General features: G+C 47.3%; 1 protein-coding gene across 2 annotated transcripts in view; it reads right to left on the bottom strand.

Annotated features, from left to right (window-relative positions):
• Positions 1-3,741: 3,741 nt before the first annotated feature.
• The window catches only part of MARCHF4 (membrane associated ring-CH-type finger 4), a gene marked incomplete at its 5' end in the record, with an annotated part of 101,977 nt that continues 82,948 nt past the window's right edge, over positions 3,742-22,770 (bottom strand). For both annotated transcript variants that reach the window (XM_080398750.1, XM_080398751.1), the window contains one exon: positions 3,742-4,104. In XM_080398750.1, coding sequence (XP_080254876.1) covers positions 3,743-4,104 — 362 coding nt within the window. In that variant the 3' untranslated portion in view covers position 3,742. The remainder of the gene's footprint in view (positions 4,105-22,770) is intronic.

The following is a 22,770-nucleotide window of genomic DNA, read 5'->3' as shown; positions in this document are numbered from 1 at the left end:
TGCATAGTAGCACAAAGGGGATGGCACAAGGAGGTTGTGGGAGACAAGAGAACTGTGCTATGGAAGGAAAAGACCCTCATCAGTATTTCTGCCATCCATACTTTGGGGAAGAAAGAAAAAGATAATCCAAAACCCCAAACCCCATACTAAATTTGCACTTGTTCTCTCAGGCTGGCAGCCTAGAAATTCATAAACTCAGAAGTACCTTGTTCTGGAGTAAACTGTTCTGAAAACAGTTTCCAATGGCTTCCCCGAGTTTGCATTGCTGGTGGCAGCCCTTCGGCTCCATGCTGGCACATGTATGAAGCTCTTTGAACAAGTTTTGACCTTCCTTTAGCCCCTCTGCCCATCAAGCCAGCTAATGACATGCTTCGTATTGCACAGAACACATACAATTGACAAGTTCATAGTGTTGTTTAAATATTAAACAGTCTAGACAGGCTTTTGAGTCTTACGCCGCTGTGAAAAGGCTCAGACCATGCCCATCTCTGAAATTGGGCTGCGGGATCATTTGCACAGTAAGACAGACAATAAGACTTGTATACATTGCCATGCAACAGAAGAGACCCCGAACCGCCAGCCCTAAGTGGAAAGTTTATTTCTAAGCACAATATATGGAAAAACCAAACCAACAAACCCCACAGATATAGAAAATGTTGTAGCAAATCCCTGGTCAAGTAGGACTTCATGTCTGTCACTACCCTGCACCTCACAGCTGCTTAAAATGTCATGCAATGGAGGAGAGGGCACTCGGACGACACCCTCTGCTTCGGATCAAGGAGGATCTCCAAGCAGGAGAGGGCCGATGGGACTCCCGCTGAGTGATTCGGACTGTAACCAGCAAAAGGGCAGCGCTGCTCACCCCCACCGCATGCTTTGTGACTACCGGTGGTAGACTTAGCACTTCGACAGGCTTTACCAACGCGGATTCTCACAACACCCCTGTGAGGTAGGTACGTATTGTTATTCCCCCTTTGTGTGGAGGGGGGACTGAGCCGAACAGCCCAAGGCTACAGAGTCAGTGGCAGAGCTGGAGTGAGAGTATGCAGAGTCCTGTGTGCTCAGAGTACTAGATCACACCACTCTTTCATGGCAAGTTGTGCTTCTGACCTCATAAACTTTTAGCTGTTAGCCAAATTAAAGGAATTTGACTTCTCCATATTAAATGAGTGGAGGGCAGGGAGGGAAACAACATCATGTCTGACAGCTGTCCCTTCATCTGGGTATGCTTCCCCCTTCTCAAAACCACCGTAATTACTCATCTCTTGGAATGAGGACAGCTTCCAGGACAGGTAGGGGGCGAGAGGCTGCTGTGTTTGCTTGATTTGGCCAGGTTTCTCTCTACTGTGGATCAGAAGCGGTTCTTCCAGAGACCGTTCGTTGCAGCACCTTCATTCTGGGGGTAGCTGCTTTTAGAGATGGTTGGAATTGCCCCTTCCCTCTCCCTCTGCCCACCAACATTGCTTCCTTGCCTCTGCCAAAAGCAATCTTTGGTAGCTAATAAGATTGGTCAGATAAAGGTGCAGTGGCCTCAGAAACCATGCCGTTTCATACGGGTCCTCAGTAAGTCAGCATTCTTGGCCGGTGTTTCACCTCCCACATTCTCTGCCAGAGAAGTACCTGTTCTGTTGCATTCTGATATTCAAAGGGACACTGTCAAGTAATCAAGGTGAAAAATACAACCTGCCTTGAGGTGCTAACCTCCATCTTCAGCATTGCGGAATGGCTGGTTCAAACCCGGAGGTTGAAGTTTGACACCTTCTCTGGTCCAGAAACACCTGGCCCACGACAACATAGCTGCCAAAGGAGCTGGTGGCTTGTCTTTTGCCCTGACTCCAACAGAAGCTGTGAGAGGTGCTGGTAGGACGCCGGAGGGCAGTTGGACACAGCCATTGTGCAACGCTGCTCAGCACTGCTGCTAAATGGATGCAGTTTGGCTGAAGTCCTAAATTATGCGGGGAGCTGGGTTCAGGCTTGATCACTGTGGGTTCAGTGTTTTGGGATCACTGAGCTGTTGCTCCTCAATTAGCTAATCTCTATATTTTTAGGGCTCGGCTCTTAACTTTCTTCGTGGCTGTTGTACTGGCAAAACAGCTCGACCCCGCAGAGCTGGGACATACCCTCCGCAGAGCGAGGACAGTCAGCAGGAAATCGGTAACGTGGATTTCCTCCAGTTGCAGGAGAAAGGTGGGGAGGAGACGGAATGCGGTGGTGAAGGGAATGGGGTGAGCGGAGAGAACAATACATGCCCAAATGGAAAAGGACAAAATCGGTAGGGAAAGAAATTTTATTTTCAAGCTTGTAAGAGAATATTACAAACAATGGAGAGTAAAAAAAGCCCAAACCCTAAAAACTATTTAAAAAGTACTTGACAGTGTCCCTTTAATATCCACAAATGATTCAGCCATTGTGCATTGAAAGAGAATGTTCCTGAAGAGCAACCGGTACCTTCGAGGATATATCCCAGAGAAGGAGACCTATTAGAAGTGTTACATATTCGATCAGCAACTGTGCTCCCTCTTCAGACTCTCTCTTGAATGATTGGATGGTATAGACTCAGTAATAAACTAACAGACTGGATGTGAAAGGCTCAGCCTACAAGACTGAGTGAGACTGTTGCAAACTGAGCAGCAGGGATACGGGGGGTGGGGGTGGGTGGGTTGGAAATAAAAAAGATTTACACCTCTAATGCATGACTGTCTGAATCAGAAAGGAAGCAGAAACCCACTGAGACGGGTCAGCTTCTTGTGATCAAAGGGAAGGAAATCAACCTGGAATGTCTGCATGGAAAATGATGTGAGTGGCAAGATCTGGATGCTGGATTTGGGGTCATGAAGGCATAAATCACACCAGTACTTGTGCTTGAAACACCTGTGGAGAGTTTGTACAAAATTTGCCAAAAATGCCTATATGTCAAATAAAGGTCACGGAGCGCCCTCCCCCCTCCCAATTCCACCCTCACAAATCCCTTGTCAGAAACACTAAGAAAAAACCCAGTATTTTTGGTGGAATTTGGGTATGTCTGGATTTGTTAGATTATCTTGGTGGGACGATTCAATCTCTCTTTCTGTAAATCAATACTGAAAAATCCCCAGCAATTTCACTTCAGGTATCCTACGATAAATTGAACAAGGCTCCAGAGTGACTCATGAAATAAAACAACTCACAGCCCTGGTTAATCACAGTCTGGAAAATAAAAATACTCCAAATATTTCGTTCCCTTCCTTGTTTTTAAAATCTCACACTGTGTGTTTGTGTGTGCGTGCGTGTGTTTACAAGTTGTGTGTACAGAGGGTTACCGATTCCAGGTAATAGGATTTGTAAGACATGCTAAACCGTCTGTTCCTCTGCTTCCCCAGAACTCTGCCTACTCAGTTTGTAGTCTGTATTGCACTTGTTTTGTTGTTTTTTTTTGTGATTTGTGTTGTTGGGTTTTTTTTCTCTTTTTTTTTTTGTGTGTTTTTTGTTTTTTTTTGTTGTTTGTTTTTTTTTTAAACAGGCTGGAAAATATTAACCTCTTTAGCATGAGTGTGCAGCTCTCCCTCCACCTGCTTTTTCCCTCAGCTGGCCAGGTGCCGCCTCTTATATTTTGTGCAGTTACCAAAAAAGAAAAGGAGAGGAGGAAAGAAAAAAAAAAAAAGAAAAGAAAAGGAAAGAGAAAGAAAAAGGCACACCATGCTCCTCTGCTTTATGAGTTCTTTGTCTCCTCCGCTTCATGTTAAGGCCTCCTGAATTCCTCGGCTCAGACCGTCGTGACCCTCATGACGAGCTCTCTGTTACTACTAGACTGACTCCGCTGTTCGTGAGGCCTCAGGTGGCTGAGTATATGCAGGATGGTGTAAGCACAGTGGTGGTCAGAGAGGGTGCCTGTGGCATGGCCGGCAGCCCGTGCCCCGCTGTCGGCTGGCGCGGAGTTAGTGGCTGTACCACCAGTGGAGGACGAGTGGGTGGTTTGGGAGGAGGGGCGCTGATTTGTCCTGGTCCCTGTTTTTTGTTCCTCCATGTCCTTTGTTTTGTCATAGTTCAGCACTTTCCACTGCTGATTGACCGCCTGCCACCGTTTAAAAATCCGGTAAACCGAGGGCCCTTCGTGTATTATTAGACCTGGAGGGAAGGGGGAAAGAAATAAACATAAAACAGAAACAAAACTTTAGAAAGAACCATAAACCTAACCCAGCATCCTGCCCCCAGCTAGCTGGTTAGCTCAGCTCTCCCTCAGCCAGTGCTTATTCAACAATAAATCATGTATTTTAATTACCGACTGGCAGAGCACTGGTGCTCCAGTCTTGCTGGATCCCTTTTCCCCTGAATTAAAAGGATTACAGCTTGATCTCGGCAATCAATAAACGGACTGTGAGTGCAGCAGAGTGAGTTATGCTCTTACAGCAAAACAGTGTCTGTTTACCACTAACGCCCAAGGTTTAGCTGTCCCCGGACTAGTTTTGCCTGCTGCATAGGCGTGATTCACCGAGCTAACGGTGCGTGTTTGCAGGGGGTGTGCCTGGCTCTGACGTGCCAGTGACGTCTGCTGCAGCAGCATCGTGTGTGTGCACAGCCCCAGCCTCTCCCCTCACACACCGCAGCACAGCAGACGTGCACATGGAGGCCAGAGGTGGCAACGGAGTGGAAAAAAGGGGCTGTCTATACCTGCAAATGGTTTGTCATCCTAGGCAACGTTTTCCTCGTCTGCAGAGCAGGTACCTCATCCGTATGTCACTGCTCCCTTCCAAGGGGAAACCCAACACACTTGAAAGAAAGGGCAGATGAGTTTACACCGTGTGTGCACTGAATATGCACGTAATGCCCGTGTCCTGCTACCCATCTGCATGCATCAGAGCTCTGTGGGGGGTGGCAATGGGCTGTAGGACACCTGCGTTAGAAAGAGTGAGCAGCTCAGGCCCTGCCACCCAGCAGTTAGCTCACCTCCCAGCAGTCTGTCATCCTCCCCAGCCTTGCGAGAAGATTGAAGGATTAAATAATGTTAGAAGCTTTTAGGTGATGACAGTACTTGAGTATTGAGCTTTGTTATTATTCAAACTGCCAGGCTCTGCCTAGACCCTTTGAAAGCATTGGGTCCAGCAGTGGCTGCAACACTGTGTAGTTCTCCACCGAGGCTGAAGGAAGCTGCAACATCTCAGGTAGACTGGCTTAGTGACACACTGTAATGCAATTAACAAGCTTTGCTAGAGAGTGGGAATTATGCAGCATGAGGGGTGTCTGAGTCTCCCTGAGTCTCCTTGTTTTGCAGCAGTCTGTCTGTTAGGGAAGTGCCTTTGTGCCCCGTGTAACTGAAGCCAGAGCAGCTGGTAGGACTGGGTGACTTAGCACATGGGTAGCTTCCTTGTTCTTAACGATGGCTTCACCATTCTTGGTCAGGATCAAGATTATCAGAAATATTTCTAAGGAAGAGCAGCTGTCTTGCCTGCCTGTTGCAAGCATATAAATACAAGAGCAAAGAACGAAAGACCCACAAGAAATAAGAAGCAAAATCATGCCTAAATTAGGAGGTTGCCTTGACCAACAATGTGTGAAGAGATGATGGTCACCACAGAATAAAGTGGTTTATGGCTATCCCTGATGAATCAAATGCTATGGCTTTCCCCTCCACCCACTTTTCCTAGACTGTTCTAGTTTCTGATTGCAGATAATTACTGGAGTAAACCTGTGCTATGTCAAAACCCCAAATATCTGAAGGTCATCCTAACCTTAGGGCTGGTCTCCCTGTTGCTCACTGATGGGATGCAGCCACCTGGTTTCTTAGGGTCTGCATCTAATTTTACAGGGTTTAAACCCCTAGGTTCAATACAAAGTGAATTTCTGTCCTCTCTGGTTCTACGCATAACTAGAAGCCCTGCTGACCTGATCACAGATATCTTCATGGGATTCTCACATTCATGGTAATGGGGTGCTGAGCCTGCTTACTGGCTGTAGAAGTAATTACACGGGATAGTTTAAGATCATTTAAAATCTTAAGATAGTTTAAGATTATGGAGATCCGGGTGGTCTGGGACAGGTTATGGCAATGGGCACTACAGTACAAGGCAGATCTTCCCTCTGATTCTGACAGACCGCTGAGACTGAACAGCTGTAACCCTGTAACCCTGCAGTGATGCCAGCTTTTCATAACCAAGCACCATGATGTCCTAATAGAAAATATGTGGGTTTCCCTCCCCACTTTGAAACACAGTTGAGAATTCTGACATCTTCTGATCAAAGCATCAACCGTAAAAAGCAGGACTTAGGAAAAGCCTGCAGCTCCAGCCAAGGAGACAGAGCTTTGAAGCAGGCCTGAAGTGGATCAGCCTATGACAAGGGACATTAGACATATATTTAAATGAGCTGTCTGATCTGCAATGAATGAAATTCCACTCTGATCAATGACAGAGTCAATGTTTCTCTGAGACCACTTTAAGTCTTGGATAAAAGAGTTGAAATCAAATGTTTTCTCCTTGGCTGTAGAACATTCTCCATAGAATCAAATGCATTCTCCGAAGTATTAAACACTGAGCCAGGATTGTAAATCTATTCTTAATTACCTTATCACAAATATTTAATGCGCAGCCTGATTCAAGAGGGCTGTTTATAAAATTCTTGTTTGTTTGCCTTCTAATTATAAATGTTTATGATCTTTTGCAATTAACTGTATGATGGTGATGGATGGGTTGCTGAGTCAACTGAGCACCTGTTTTCTTAGATAATTTTGGTTTCCAAATATTTATAAAAGTACAAAATAACTTGTTTTCATCTGTATTTACTAGGCTCTAAATTACTTATCGATTTCCCAGTGTCAAGCTCAGGAAGCTGTAAAATTAAAAAGGAGCCAAGTGGAGGTGTGGGCAGGGAGGTGGAAGTAACAGTGATTCATTTGCAAGAGTAAATGCCAAAAGTAAGCAAGAGTCCATCAGTTTATATCAAGCTGCAGGACACTTAATGTTCCCATCAAAATGAATTTTGTCTGCCTGAGATAAATTAGGATTGGAATTCCTATGTTCAGCTCTGTGCATCCCCCTACAGAAACACCCCTCCCTTGAGGATCATTCTTATTTACAGAGGTGAAACTTTCCAATTAAAGGCCAGACTTAAGTGGGAAATCCTTCAGGAAGAACTGTATTCAACTAGAAGTGTCCAGCTAGAAGCAGTTATTCCATAAGCCAAATCCTGTGTATGTGGGGAAGCTAATAGGTTATTGTCAGCGTCTCCCTTTGTGCACGTCTCTCTCTTCAATACAGTAATGTCTATATGAGAATTTCAGACGGATTCTGGTAGTGGCTTCGTCTTTTCTACTCTTCCCAAGTTTATCTCGCCCTCTTCTGCTTCACAAAAACTGTTCAATATGGATCCTCTGTGAAAACCATCCTCTTTGGAAGGAAAATGTGAGTTTCATGCAAAATGTGTTGGTCCAGATTGGTGCCCAGTCCATGACTGTGGTCTTGTTTGTGGTCTCGGTGAAATGGTACTCCAATGGAACATGGGCACTGAAGATGTGCAGTTCTCATTCCCATTTTCTCAAATAGAGACCTGGCTGGACCAACATCAGAAGAAATTCCTTGAGCTGAAAATTGTTGAATGCTGGAAGAAGTGTTCCAGGGAACTATAATACACGCTTGTCTTGTTCTTATTTCACTCTCATGTCTGTTTGTGGCCATTGATAGAAACAGAGCAGCTGGCTAGACGGAGCCTTGGCCATTCTTACATTCTTAGACATTGCTACTTGCACTGGATGGTGCCATGAAAAGGTTTCCCAGATGGCTCTGGAACTGGAGACAGCCCATATTATGAGATAGGGTCATTAACCTGATAGCAAAGTCTACAGAAAAAAAAGAAATATTTCTAATGCCTCTGCTTGCATTGCTACATTGATGTGACTGTGCTGTTCCCAGGACACGACATGAGCTAACATGGTAGAGCTAACCCAGTGCGGTGCTCTGAATTAACACATGCTGAATCTGGGAGAGTATGTACAGGAAACCGTGTTGATCTCTTTTCACTGTGTTCACTCTCTCCAAATATTAGCCTTTTCTGCTCTTTCTCTTGTGGCTTTATTATTATTGAGTCCATGCAGAGGGTGTGACCATGGTCAGCCCTGTGGAGCTCTGTGGAGTCCAGGCAGGAGGGACTAGTGATTATCCTGGATGCAGGGATTACTTCCCAGATCTGAGAAGCTGCTTTGTGCATCACAGCACAGGCAAACACAACAATACCTTAGCAATAGGTCATACCCAAACTGTACACATTGCTTACGCTGGTATCTTATGCTTTCAGCACCTAACTATTGCTTGTATACAAAACTATCACAGTAAGTGACCCAGCCCCAAAGAGCACAGAGTTCCAGACTGGATTTAAAGCAACAGGTAAGCAACATCAATACAGGTTAGCTAGTCAAGGGTTGTGTCAGGGCAGTTGCATACCCAGTCAGTGCATGCCCAAAGCATCTGGGAGAGCAAGATGACAACTGATGACTCTGGGGAAAGACTTACCTCTTCCATTTACCTCCCACCCTCTCTCATGTTCATCACAGAGCAAGAATAACTAGACTGTTTCTCTTCCAGATGATTGAGATGTGGTCTGCAACAGAGCTAGCGCCTGTGAAAGCAGTTTAATGTCCACATTCTACTGATTTCCACAGCTAACTCTGAGCTTCTGGACTCTTAAAATGCTGGAGTTAGAAAAGGGAGCATGACCAAGGCTGAGTATCATGGCCCAGACGTAAGTCTCATGTCACCGTAAGATTTCTCTGAGCTGTGCAGTACCTGCCCACACGACATCATGATCCACATGGGCAGTGCCTGAGCAAGGAAATGTTCTCGGTGCTGAGGCTGGACACATACGGGCTCTGTGCTGAAGGCCCTTTGTGTCTTGGCATCAGTCAGGACAGAGGTGCATTGCCATCAGTGGTCCTGTGGCAGGACTGGTCAAGAGAGAAGTCCTCAGCCCAAGGGCTAGAAGGGTCTTGGAAGCATGGGCAAAACCCAGATGTAACAAGGACAACTGTGTTTGTGCCTCTGGATGGGCAAGAGGGGATCAGTTGCTATACCACATCCTGTGAGATTAACCTGAGTCGTTGTGAGCCTCCAATTTAAGGCAACTTTGGAGCAGCAGTTTCCCAAAAATGACAAGCAGTCAGCTTCTGCACATCGTCAGCCTCTGCCACCAAGTGATCTTTTCACCAGGACTTTCAGCTTCGTATTAACCTTCCTCTTCTTCCAACAGTTGCTGTGCATTTTCTTGAAAGAAACAGGTAAATTCTAGGGGCAGGAACTGTTTCTCTTGCTTACCAGGAAAGAAGCCACCAAAACAAGGCTTCTGCTGACAGTATGTGGTACATCCCTCCTGCACCGACACGCTTATTATCTACAGGAGGAAACATCACAGTCCATTCCAGCCAGTTACTCTGTCCTGCTTCTCATAAAGCCCCTGTCCTGCCACCTGAGCTGTCACCTCTTGTTTCCACCTTCAGCAGTAGTTTCCCCCTTTGGTTTCCTTTCCAAATGCGGTTTCACCTCAACCAGATAGCTGCCATGCTTTAGCCTGTTTCTGTTGCTCTCATTGCTGGGTGTCAGGGGAAGATTATGGCAGCTGTGATCAAAGCTTAATGTTTGCATGCACAGCAGCATGGCTCAGGCCAAGGTAAACCAATCCTCCTGGGAGACAGCAGGGTCATTGCTGGGCTTTCTCTTTATTGGCATCATTGCATACACAAACCTTTCCCTCCCTTTCTGTGAATACTTTAATCTTTTGTGGCAATCTCAAATTCCCCCACTTTTGTTACCAAAGCTCCAGCAGCTCAGCCCTCTCTTATCTCTTTGCCTTAATCTCATCCTATCTGCGCTATCCTTAGCTGCCTTTTATCTTAACCGAAGAGCAGAAAAGTGGCTGCATTGGTTCAGACAAGGGGCCTGTCTCTTACAGCATCCTGCCTCTGGCAGTGGCAAACAGTACAAGGAAAGGTATAAAAACAAAGCCAGGAGAGCGATGTTTCCCTGATGGGCTCTGCACACTGCAGGGGCCATACCTACCCACAGATGGTCTCTTTTGTTCCTTCTGTACTCATTATGTTCCCTAGCCATAGGTTTCTATAGTGCAGTACAGTAGTGTACTGACTTTTGCTCTGTGCTCCGTGTTCCACTCAAGTTAGGCTGCCCCTCCACTTCTCAAATTCTCATAGTCACCATGAGATTGCTCCATTCCAGAAAGCACTTTCGAAATAACCATGAATCTCTGCCTCGCCCCAGCTTTGCAAATAGCTCACAGTACATGGGACATGAGCCATCGAGCTCCCACTGGACCCTTCCAATCCATACTGCTTTTCAGAAAGCCAGAGGAACATTGTGGGGGAAATGGGCTGGGAAAGGGGCAGCTAGCATCTGGCATCCCTCAATGTTGTGACAGGGTCAGTTCCAGCTAACATGACAAGTTCTTTAAACAACCTAGCATCTTTAAATCCTCCGGTGGCTGAGACTCAAGGCCACAGAGCTGTGCTCTGCAGGCAATGGGGAAGAGGGTGAACCAAGAAGTGGGGAGAGGTAGTTGTAATTGAAAGTAATGTCATGGCACCAGTGGGACTCTGTACTCGGGCTGTTTTGGGAGGGGAGATGTGAACATCAGAGTTGGCCAGGTGGAGAATCAGGTAATGCCCTCCCTCTCCTCACTCCTGTTCATCATCTTCAGAACCTCTTAACTTTGTTGCCCTTTTTCTGCAAGTGAACTCCCCAGGAGGGTGCAGCCCCTAGAGCAGAGAGGTGCAGAATCAGCACTGTACACCCCACCTTCCTTTTGATACCCTGATGAAAGAAAGTGATATGTCACAGAATTGCTATCTTCAGCACTGTGACTGCCTTGTCCAGCTTGTGTGTGTCATTCTGTTTTCTCCTTCCTAAGGGTAGCACTTTGCACTTCTCTTATATTCAGTTCCATCTTGTTGATTTCTCCTATTTGCCATGATCATTTCAAATGCTGATCTGATCCTTCAAAGTGCTTGCAGCCCTTCCAAGTTTGGCGTCATCTTTGAATCTTATAACAGCACTTGCTATTTCATTATCTAAGCCATTAATAAAAACACTGAAGAGAGCAGAGTCCAAAACAGTTGTGCTTGAAACGTGTTTCCAGTTTACGTACACCACTGACAGCTACTGAGAAAGCAGCTTCTCAATGGGCTGTACACCTGTGATATCTAATCTAAATAACACCTGTGTTATCTATCTGTGTTACTTAATCTAGACCACATTTCTTTGGCTTGTTTAGGAGACTCTTCAGGCGAAGTACCAAAAGCATTGCCCAAGTCACGGCATATCGAACTGTCTGCTTTCTCCTTAGTCACTAGGACAGTTACCCTCCCAAATTAGACAGGGTTATCCTCTTGTGCTTATCAATTGGCTGGCTAAGAAATTATTCTAATATCTTTCTATGAATCACTTAAGCTGATTTGCCCTTCATTTCCTTGATCCTCAGTTCCTGTCTTCTTTAATGACAGAGATTATATTTAAAGCTAGGTACTTTGCTTGCATTTCCCCAGCTGCCTGGCACCTCCTGCATCCTCCCCAGGTTCCTGATGATGAAATGCTCATGGGTCAGAGATGGCTCCTGCAGCTTCCTCTGAAGTTCACTAGGACGTGCTGACAAGGACAGAGCTAACTCATTTGAATATTTTTGAGTCTGTTCTTTTCTGATTCTGCCCTGGGCTCCTTTCTCCTCATTAAAATTATTTTAGTTAAGTTTTGAAGACTGAAACAAAGGCAACATTTAATTCTTCGGCCCTGTTGGCATCAAATAGTATTTGAGCTCTGAAGATTTGCCTTGTCCTTCTTCTTACTTTACATATGCCTATGGAGCCATTTCTTGTTGCCTTTTGTATATCTGGATGGTCATCCTGGGCTTCAGCTCTGATAGCTCCCCACGCCCATGTGATTTCTAGAGACTTTTCATTAGTTGCAGGCTCTTCTTTCTGCCTTTTGTGTGATCGCAGCTTCTGATTTGGGGTCCTCAAAGAGCTCCGAATGCAGCCTCGGTGCTCCCTTCCCACGCCTCTGAGCTTCCCCTGCACAGGCACAGTTTGCTGTTGTGCCTTTAGTACCATCCCTTTTGGCAGCCACGAGCCGTTTGCAGCTCTTTCATCCTTCAGATTTCCTTCCCAAGAGAGCTCCCCGCTCTGCTCCCCTGAGGCTGCTGCTGCTTTTCTGGAGTCCATTATCCTCACATCACACTTTTCTCCAGCTCAGGAATGCTTTCATCCCACAGTCACTTTTCATACAAACTGCTGCTATGTTCAGATTTTCAGAGATTCTTTGCTTTCTGGTGAAATGAAATAGAAAGTAAAGTCTCCTTCATAAATGTCACCTACACCTTCCAAAATATAAATTTTGTCCCCAGAATGTTTCAAAAGCTTAGTGAACAGTCTACCCTGCATACAGGAGTTCAGGTAGCGGGTGACCTGGAACTGCTGGTGCTGCGTTTTAGATATTTATGGTAGTTGCATGACCTGGACCAGTGAGCAGGATGTCTCTGGTCCACAAGACATCTAGCAAAGGTCTACTCTAAATAATTCTGGAACTATACAAGGAGGGTGTGCAAGCTTAGCAATCACCAGCATTGAATGACGTATAGTATAGTATAAATTGAAAATGTATTCGTAATGATTAGAGCTCGAGTGAATGCTTAGCATATGGAAAAAATAATTAGCTGATTATAATCAGGCATTTTCTTATCCATCATTCTCCATGCACATTTTTTAATATCCAAAGAACTGATTATCTGTATTTTAATATGGACTGTGTTTTGGCTCAGCAGAACTGGGATGGCTGCACTCCTGGACCCTGTTAAGCGCTGTTGATCACTGGATGATGTGCCATCATGGAGCCTATGGGTCTGGGGAAGACAAAACACCCCTTCTTCTGCTCAGCACCCTTTAAGTGCATTTGCTGTAATGGGGCTCCAGTGGCAGGCAGCTTTCACAGCAATGTGTATGCTGTGCTTGGATCTCCTCGAGCCACAGAGGCCACAATTCTAGCAAAACTGAAACAGAGCTCCTCAAAGGGTGAGACCTCCATGGCTGGGGCAGAGCCCCCACCACTGTATGCAGAAAAGCTGCTCCCAGCTGTCTTGGGGAGGTATTTTACGCATATATGGATTCTTCCATCTGGGGTCGTTAACAGCACAGACTGGTCCCCAGGCCTTCAACTGCTGACTAACCAGCAAGTCTTGTGCTTACTACAGCTTGTCTCCTCCTCTGTAAGCTGGGGTTCAAGGACAGCTCTTCCTTAAAGCTTCCTCAGCCCCAGGCAGGCCAGGACCCCCCACAAAGGCAGCAAGAGCCCTTCTTCCCTGCTTGCTCTGCTCCATCTGGCTGCAAGGGGAGCAGCAGGTCCCATCTGGGTGGGTCATTATGCTACACCCCAAGCTCTCTGCAGCCACTAACTAACACCTGCCCGCAGAATCAGCAAGAGCCCTGCTGGGTGGGAGATGGATGCAGTGTGCTGGCATCTCAGAGGGTCCCCACAGCTGCTGTTCCACCAGGCAAGCAGTCATGGCAGACCTTGCCACCTGCCACACTAGGACAGAGCGTGGGGGCCGGGGAAAGGAGGCAGCTCTTTTATTCCTGATAGGTGTGCTTGGCATGACAGCCAGCACATCCCTCCTCCAGGCAGCACTGTGAGTTCACAGGAAGCTGCTGAGCTCTATGGCAGGAGGCAATTTCCAGGTTGTGATGCTGCAGCACATCACGAGTTCATGTAACACAAGTATGTGGCAGTGATTCCTGTGCACACAGGATGCTATGGGTTCCTCTTGGAAGCAGGAGCAGTCCATCCCACATACATGGCATTTGTAGCTGGGGAAGGAGGAGTGCTTTATCCAGTGAGATGAACTGAGAGGACAGGTAGGAGTGCCTGTCATGGGGCTTGTGGAGCTGCTGGGAGCTGGTGTCAGTATGTTGTGGGAGCATTTGGGGAACTTTTATGGCTGCAAGGTAGATTCCGGATTCTGTGCGAGGTGCTGCCTTCGTTCCAGGGCAGCCACTCTCAGCCATGTCCTCTGCCCACCCACACATTCCTCTACAACACGTGCACGTGGGCTGGGCCCTGAAGGTCTGAGCTGGTAAGGCCCAAGCTGAGGAAAGACTGGCAAAATTTAGGCGCTGATAGGAGGTATCCAAGGGACAGGAAATTCCTTTTCGTTCAGCGCTCCCACATGGTTTGTTTGCAATGGGAAAACAGCATCAGCTGTCTGGAGGCTGCCGCCTGTGGCAGGGGAGCTGGGCTGACCCCGGGAACTGCACACAGCAGCACCATTGCTCGAGAAATGCTGCAGTATTCTCAGCTGTAAGCATATGAACAATCAACCACCACAGCTTTCTCCTGCCTTGCCCAGACTAGCACTTTTACATCCTGCCTCAAAACTGGGACAAAAAATCCAAAATGAGAAATAACAGCAAAACCAGGTAAAATAAAACCCAGAGAAATCCTCACTCTGGCAATAGATAAGCCATAAACAAAAGCACTCCTGTAAACTCAGCTGGCTGAGGACAGCTACAGCAAAATGGATGTTGTGCCCTTAAGGGCTCTTGTACTCCTGTGGCATTTAATTCACAGCACACAATAAAGCAGAGGATTAAAGAGTACTCTCTAGTTATGCAGGCAGCAGTAATCTTGGAAAAAGCAAATAAATAAATAAAAATGGGAGCTCCATAGGCAGAACAGCCTTGCTTGTGAGTCATGCGTCTCCAGCAGCACTCCCTGCTTGTGAGTCTACCCATAACTCTGCCTGTGTAAGAGGGACGGGGCTTGGAAACATTATCCATATACCCCCTGGCTCTCTTAAAATTTCCCCTCCTTGGTTTGTAGCTAGGATTATATAGATCCTTTTGGTGCCTTTTGCCCCCAAATTTAAAATGGAGATGACAGCTACACCCTGCATTTTGAAAAGACTTTGTGCACAAGAGGTGAAAGACACCTGTTGTGTGCATGACAGATACTCTCAGGTCCTTGAAAGAAGGGAATAAATAATCATTTCAAACTAGATTGAACAAAGCACTGGCCAAATGCACGCCCTTGTCTCTGGGTGATCTTATGGGTCTTTTCAACCTTGAGGTTTCCAGACTTTCCCTGACAGAAGTCCACAGAGGTGAGGACTCATGGTGAGGAGAGAAAAAGCACGTGGCTTCCAATTCACTGTGCTTGTACCACAGCAGTCAGCCCTCCAGGTCTGGGTCCTGAACCTTCCTGTCCCATAACTAATGTTACTTCGACCAAAGCGCTGCCTGTGCAGTCCTGCTGGATCCTCAGCCGTCCCTGGGACATTTCTTTAAAGGCAGAGCTGGACAACAGCGCTGTTTTGTGTAGGCTTTGGAAGTCTGGCTTCACAATGGCTTGGAGTGAGACTTGAAGAAGTCCCTCAGAATGGAAGAATACATACATAATTCCAGACAGGTAAGAATGTTTCGTTTGGACTTGAATTTTTTGAAAATGTTGTATTCCAGTTCTGACACTGAATCTAGAATACTCAGCATGAGCAGTCATCTCTAAATGCTAAATCAAAATGCTTTGTTCAATAATGATCAAAACATGACATCTGCTTATTGAAGGTAGAACTAGTGCCTCCCTCTCTGCTTTTATTAGCAAATTAAATTCTGTAAGAAAAAAAAAAATGGGAATAGTTTCACAGTTTTTTGTTTTCTAAGGGATGCAGGTTCTGTCTGCGCCCAAGTCCTCCAGACTGCTCCAGCCACTCCAGTACTCTTCCACTAAGAGAAATAGGGACCAGTTAGGAGACACATAAAGGTGAGCACAGATCACCCGTAACAGAGCATCCCCAGGATAATGTAGGGCACATAAGCTAAGTTAATGGACCTGGGAGTGCCTCTGAAATGGCATGTCAGCATGTGCGCTGCAATTGCTTCTGCTCCCTTGTTGGAGTGAGATGTGGGCATCTTTCCCCTCTGCCATGTAGGAAGGCATCCCAAGGACATGAGGCAGAAGGTGCTGATGGTGCTCTTTGGCCAGCCTTTTGTTGCGATAAACGTGTCCCTAGGACACCCCATGGTGCAGCCTGTGTTTGGCTGCTTTGCCCTCCAGAGCTGTGCAAAATCTTTCACTGCAGACTCCAGGATTTCTGTGAGATTTTCAGGAGCCTTCCACCTTGGGTGTTGTGGCCTCTCCTCTCTGCTCCCCTACAGCGTCCCTGCATGCCTCGTCCCACTTTCTCCCCTGCAAAGGTCTTCACCTCTCACACAGAGTCACTATTCAAAATTAAGGAAGGTGGTAGAAGCCAAGAGGACAAGTGTCTGTCATTTCTGATCTGTTACTAGCTAGGATCTCTGGGAGGGAAAAACTCTTGCCTTCCTGCTCTGGGTATGCATGTTTCTTCCACTAGAGCTGAAGACGTTTAGGGGTTGCGATGCCCAGCTGAGTCAATGCTGATGCAGGCTGAAAGGGGCAGATAAGGCTTCATACACACCTATGGGACCCGTCAGTGCTGAGCTGCCAAGAATGCAAGCAGTGAAAGGAACTGAGAGTGGCTAAGCCTGCAGCAAAGGTCTGGAGAAGAGCCTTGTAGGACACAGAGAGGTCCATGATGTGGCCATGGCTGAGCAGAGTGAATTGTCCCACCTGGCATAGCAAATGCCTGGACCTTCAGCTCTTCAGGCTTTTCTGCATTCAGCAGGTAGTGATGAGTGCCCGCTCCTCACTGGTCCTGCCTGAATGTCATTGCTGTGGGTTTGTTTGCTGCCTGGACTTCTTCCGTGAAGGTAAAGTACTGGCTGGACTGCTGGGCACAGGATTCTTGGTGTTACTTAATCTTATTGAACAACTTCTGCTAAACACAGCATAGTGGTATGGGTATTGTGGATCCAGCTCTGTCATGCAGCAGGACTCAGGCTGTGGCTACCATCAGTGGGTTTTGGTTCAGGAATAAAAGCACTGCTTAAGGGAGTAACTTCCAGGCAGAGTAAGTTTAGCAATTTAATTTTAGCAACTTTGCCCATGGGCCTGTTTGCAGTATTCTTGCTTTCAGACTGTTGTATCTGGGTCTGGAAAATGGCTCAGTTAATACATAGCCATCCCTCCTACTTTCTCCAGAAAAGAACTTTTTATCAGTCACTACTTTAAGAAGCAATCCCAGAGCTGGATTAATGTAGCTTCATGTTAATATCTTTTTACCTCTGCTTCTGGCTCCCTACAGAGCTGGGGACACACCAAAGGCAGCCTCACTCACTATGCACGGGGATGAACACCCTGCAACCTCATCTTTGACTGTGGAGGTGGCTTCTCTTGCTACGGCCACAACAGCATGCCATGGACCACAGCCTTCCACCTCCAGGAGTAATGTGTCTGCAAGGATGGAGGCTGTAGTAGGAGGAGCGATGGCACAGAAGGCAGTTGGAAAAACACAGCCTGGCACAGAGCTGAGGACTTTTTCCATCATTTACTAGATAGCACGATTTATGCAGCTGGTGTGGGAGATCCTACCAGCTGACTACGAGGGAATCTCCTGCCGTAGCATAGAAGCTGTGACAGGCAGGTGAGTGTCTCTGCCTCTGCCCATGGATGGAGTTTAACCCAGGGACACCGCGTATTTGATTTCAGCACGGGGTTTAGTGACAGGGAAGCATCATTCTGATTATAACATATCACCCTTGAAAGCACAAGATGCAGTTCACAAGGCAAAAGGATTTCTTTTCTCCCTCAGAAAATATTAATTATGTTGCCCTCATTAAATGCTAAACACATTGATCCACTGGAGCAGAGAGCACCATATGGTTATTCATGACAAAATACATCTCCAGAGCCCTGTTGTGACAGTGGGAAACTGCACGGAGATAGATGTGGTGAAAAGTGCGGAGTTGAACGGACACGTGTGAAAGGCCAGGTGCCGCTCCGAGGGTGCTGGCAGCCAAGCTCCTTCCCTGCAGAAAGGGAGGGTGCTCAGAGCCAGGGCCAGACCCCGTGGCTCTTTGCTCAGCAGCGGCATGCTCTTTCTGCGGAGAGCTGCCAGGGCTGCGCTGGAGTTCAGCAGGCGCATTGAGCCTCTGCAGAAATGCCCGCTGGTGAAAGCAGCACACATGCACACATGCCAGCTGGCCCACTCTGCTCTCGTACTGAATAATCAATGCAGCATTAGATAAAAATAGGTCCCATCTTTCAGGAATGGAGGGGCAGCATGTCTCGACTTTGCTGAGCATCAGCTCTTCCTGGATAGTGGCCAAGAAGTCAGTCAGCACATCAGCTGCACAGCGCCACTCCTCCCGCTGCTAGCCCAGGTACAGGGCCCTCAGCGACTGCTCTCAGGGATGCTCCCTGCCCAGCTGGATCAAGAGCCCCGAGACGTGCCCTGTGGGGACCGTTCCTGTCTCCACACCCTGCTTTACAGCTGATAAATCAATTGTTTGCTCAGTGATTTTTTGAGCGTGCACATTATGGCTGAAAGTATGCAAACGGGGACTCAGTGCAAAAAAAACCCCAAACTGGCTGCCTGACTTTATCCCAGCTCCCTGCTCTGATGATAGGGCCTGGATCTGGTCACTCCAGTTAGCTCCTGGAAGCTCAAGTTTACAGGCAAAATGGGCGAGAAGTGCATGAACAGTGTGGCAAGCAGTGCACTAAGCTGAAGGGCACAGAGACTTCTGCGTATCTCCCTAAGGCTTAGGTGCTCAGGTGCTCAGCCTGGCATTTCCTCTAGGAAGCAAAGCTCATTTAAAAGGAAACCACATTAGTCTTGGCAGGAAGCTTGCATTGTGACTGTCTTAAGGAAGCGCCATTAATTATTGTTCCCATTGCACTATGAAAGATCAAATGCTGCGGATCAGTTTTAATTGGCTATTGATTTCTTATGTTATTACCTACGGTTGTGCTGAGATGCCATCAGACGTGCTGGATGCTTTTGATTATTCTTGCTGGCAGCTGGGATTAAAAACAGCGGGCACACACTTCCTGATCTGTAATGGATTGCCATGGTGTGCCAACAAAAATCGTTGGCAGGATGAATGGTCCTGCTTTGCCTGTCTCTTGTGCTATTGAGCTGCAGTGCAGTTACTGTTGTGAAGGCAAATACCCTCAGGGACCGGCTGCCAAGGAAAGCCAGGGAAAAGCTTCAAAGAGCATGAGGATTTAGCGCTTGTGAAAGCGCACCGCTGTGAGCACCAAGGCAGGGTGAGTCAGAGAGCAAGGAGTGGGTGGGCATGGACAAAGCAACAGCCCCACCAGACAGTGATCCAGGGAGAAGCAGATCGGATTGCTTTTGCATCGCTGGGGATAAACGCCCCCCACATGCCAATCACAGGGATATACCCCTGGGCGAGCACGAACGGGACGGACACGCCAGCCGTAGCAGCGGAGTCTCCGCACAGCCTGCTGGTGCCTTGGCTGAGGCACACTTCCCCCTTGGAGCCCAGCCGGTGATGCCTGAGCCTAGACTGTGACATGCTTTCATTAGCTGGCAGAATTCCTCCTTGTTTAACAGGAGATGGTTTCCTGCCCTCCTGACCCCAAATGACACCTTAATCTACAAATGCTGACTTTCCCTAATTGCACCTTGACAGAGAGGCAAACCCCTCCTTCCCCCTCCAAGGGCTGTCACTTAATTAACAGGCAGGTATCTCTCAGGATTTACAGCCCAGCTCCAAGCTGCCTCTCTCCCGACTCAGTAACTCAGGCCTATGAAGGCTCACTCCATTTATCTCTGCATTTCGATAACCACATTTCTGCTAATCACTCTCTACGCCAGCTTTCTGGATTTACCTCTCATGGACCCATGGAGAGAGCAGTTAATCAAACGAGCAGTCCCCATCTCACTTTTTATTCACTTCCTGGTTGCTGATCTCAAATGTCTGTGTTGTAGATGGCTTCATAGCAGAGCAATACCTATGCTGGCACCATTACCAGCTTCTAGTTTAATCCAACTCTCATATCTGTCCTTACAGACATGACCAGAGATAGCACACATGAAACAGACAGAGATCAGAATAAAAAACGTTGGGGCTGGCTGGATATCAAGAAGCGTTTAGTCTGTTCCTCCTTCACAGACTGGGATCATCTCTCCACAACCTGTTCTTGACATATGTTTTCTAACGGGTTCTTAAAAAAACATCCAGTATAGGTGACTCCCACAAATCTCAAGCAACCCTTTCCCGTGCTTCCTGCCCTCTTGTTAGATGCCTGAGAGCAAGGGGAAGAACAATATTGGAAGACCATCTTGCACATCTTGCCCAGATGGACATAGCTTCTGGTACTTGGGGCCATACCATCTGTCCTGCTGGTCATGAGGAGCAGATTTATTTTACTGTGGTTGTGGTTTTGTTTCCATGGTAGGTGAAGGGGTAGCAAATGGTGTCTGTCCCTTACAGCTGTTTTTGTGGAACATGTTAGTATCTAGCAGAGTCCAAAGAAAACTCATGTGTTACAGAATGTGAGTGGCTGAGGGCCAGACCTAAGACCCCTGGATTTTGATGCATCCATCAATTGTCTCTGAGTTAACAGCCGTATTTTGAGAGCTCACCTTGGAGATGGTCTGACTGTTTCAGATCAAGCACAGCTCAAGTGAGGGCAACAACAACCAAATTATCTGTGCCTAGGGAGCTATATGTGCAAGTGAACACTCATGCCCTCACCTTTGATTCCACATCGGAAAGACCAGCGCTGCCATGGGATTGCACATGCAAATTGAGACAGATACTTCTGTCTTGGCAAATTGCTACCTAAATCCCTTGGTGACTTGATAGAGAGGAGATCACACAAAGCAGCTGGGCAGTTGCTGACCAGGTGTGTATTCCCTGCCTGACGATAGTCAGGATCTCTGCAGATTTGGTGTCTTCTCCAGGTGTGAGACTCTATGGTGCCAGTGAAAGCGTCCTGCTGAGCACCTCCAGTGACAGGGTGTGTAAACTGGACTCCTGGACAAATGTCACTGGCTATTCAATGCACATGAGGCATCCAAGGACAACTGTAGTAGAAACTGGCAGGAACTACAGAGGAGCTCTGCTTCAGCACATCTGCTTTTTAATAAACACCTTGCCTTCAAACCTCTGCTCCTCTGCCAGAGAAAGCAAAACTTGGGGTCAAACTGCGGGAAGGAACAATTGGAATGCATACAATTAGCACAGAACCTACAGTATAACATTCTGCTGGCTCAGGCTGCCCAGTCTGTTACCAAACAAAGCACAGACAATGTGTGTGTTACTTTAGCTGAAAAAAGCAAGTGTGATAGAACTGAATGCTACTTTATGTCCTGCTCTTTCCCCATCACTGAGCATTTCTTAGTTCCTAAATCTCTCCTACGCACCCATAGGCTTGAAAGCAAAAGGGGAAAAAGGGCTGGCCTGCGGAGGGCGAGACACCAAAATGCACAGACAGCACCCTGGTATTTCAGGAACAGTTGTCACTGCAATTATCCATGAGAGGTTTTATCCTGAACCTGCAGAAGTGGAACTAAAGCCCAGGGAGGAGTAACAAGAGGCTTCGGGCCATGCTGGCAGTCAAGAGCAGAACTCTGAACCTCGGAATCTGGCTTCACCTGGCTGCGATCAAAGACCCTGCACGAGGCTGCAAGGTTTGGGAGAAGGATAAGAGAGGAAGAATAGCGGTTCCACAGTGAGGAACTCACTGGGAGTCCTCTAGGAAGCTGGCATCACTGCGTCTATAGCATTACTATAATGAATGAAGAATTAAACCCAGTCACAAGTTCCCTTTGATCAGCCCCTTCTGCTGGCCTGAGCTCTGCATGGGACAGACCAGCCTTTTGGCTAGTGCTAGTGCAGTCCCCTGAAATCAGCAGGGCTGGTCAGAGGAGAGACCTGACTGCATCACAGCTCCCCATGAAGACTTTGTTTGTCATTTGGTTCAACATGGGCAGAGAAAGAAGAGAAGGAGGAGGAGGAGGAGGAGGAGGCAGGGAGGACAGTGAACACCAGATCTCAGCTAGCATCGCTCAGAGCTCCTTTCCCCTCCACTGCAGGCTTGGGAGCAGCAGCAGCAGCTGGTATTGCAAAGGGTACTGATGCACAACACGAGTGAGTTTTACGCTGGAGCGTGGCAGGGGCAGAGGGCTGGCTGCATGCACGTATGAGCTTTTCTAGGGAGATGATAGAAAGGCTTACATGGTCCAGAACATCATCTCTCCTGGTTGAGCATGGGTAGGCTGCCTGGCAGCACAGGCAGACGTGCTGCACACAGCACAAGTGGAGCCATCTCTGGGTAGTCTCTGAGGTGCTGGGCAAGAGAAGCCACATGCAGCTGTGTTAACTCACTGCATCTGTAATGCTTCCCACTTGCTTTGGAGTTTGTGGGAAAGCCAGCATGTCTGGCCCACCAGGACTGCCAGCTGCACAGGGAGGACTGTGAGACGAGGGGCTGCCCCAAGCTATGACTCTGGAATGTTCCTGGGAACAGGATGGTTGCTTGCTCTTTGGCTGGAAAAAATCAAAGCTCCCAGCCTAGGGCATTAAGCTTAAATGGTGACATCAGTGGAGATGCAAAGGGGCTTTTTTCCCCCTCAGAGAAGGTGAAAAAGAGAAATAGAGGCCAGACTCTTAAAAAAATTAATAAGAAGGAAACAAAGAACCTCAAATCTGAATCTGCCTGCCCGTTTCCCTTTCAGTTCATGGCTGACATGCTTTGCTCTCTGCCATGTGGGAGGATTTAGCTCCTATTGACAGATGAGCTAATCAGTTCCCCTCAGCTCTTGAAGCTTTATCAAAGCCAGTTAATCATGTTACTGACATCCACTCAGGCCAGGGCTCTCCACTTCTGTCCTCTGCTGACAAGGCGACACAAACGCACACCACAC

This window comes from Falco punctatus (genome assembly GCF_963210335.1).
Source record: "Falco punctatus genome assembly, chromosome: 8".
In the NCBI taxonomy this organism is placed as follows: Eukaryota; Metazoa; Chordata; class Aves; order Falconiformes; family Falconidae; genus Falco; species Falco punctatus.
The sequence above is the reverse complement of the archived record's forward strand: the minus strand, read 5'-3'. Positions and strand labels throughout refer to the sequence as shown.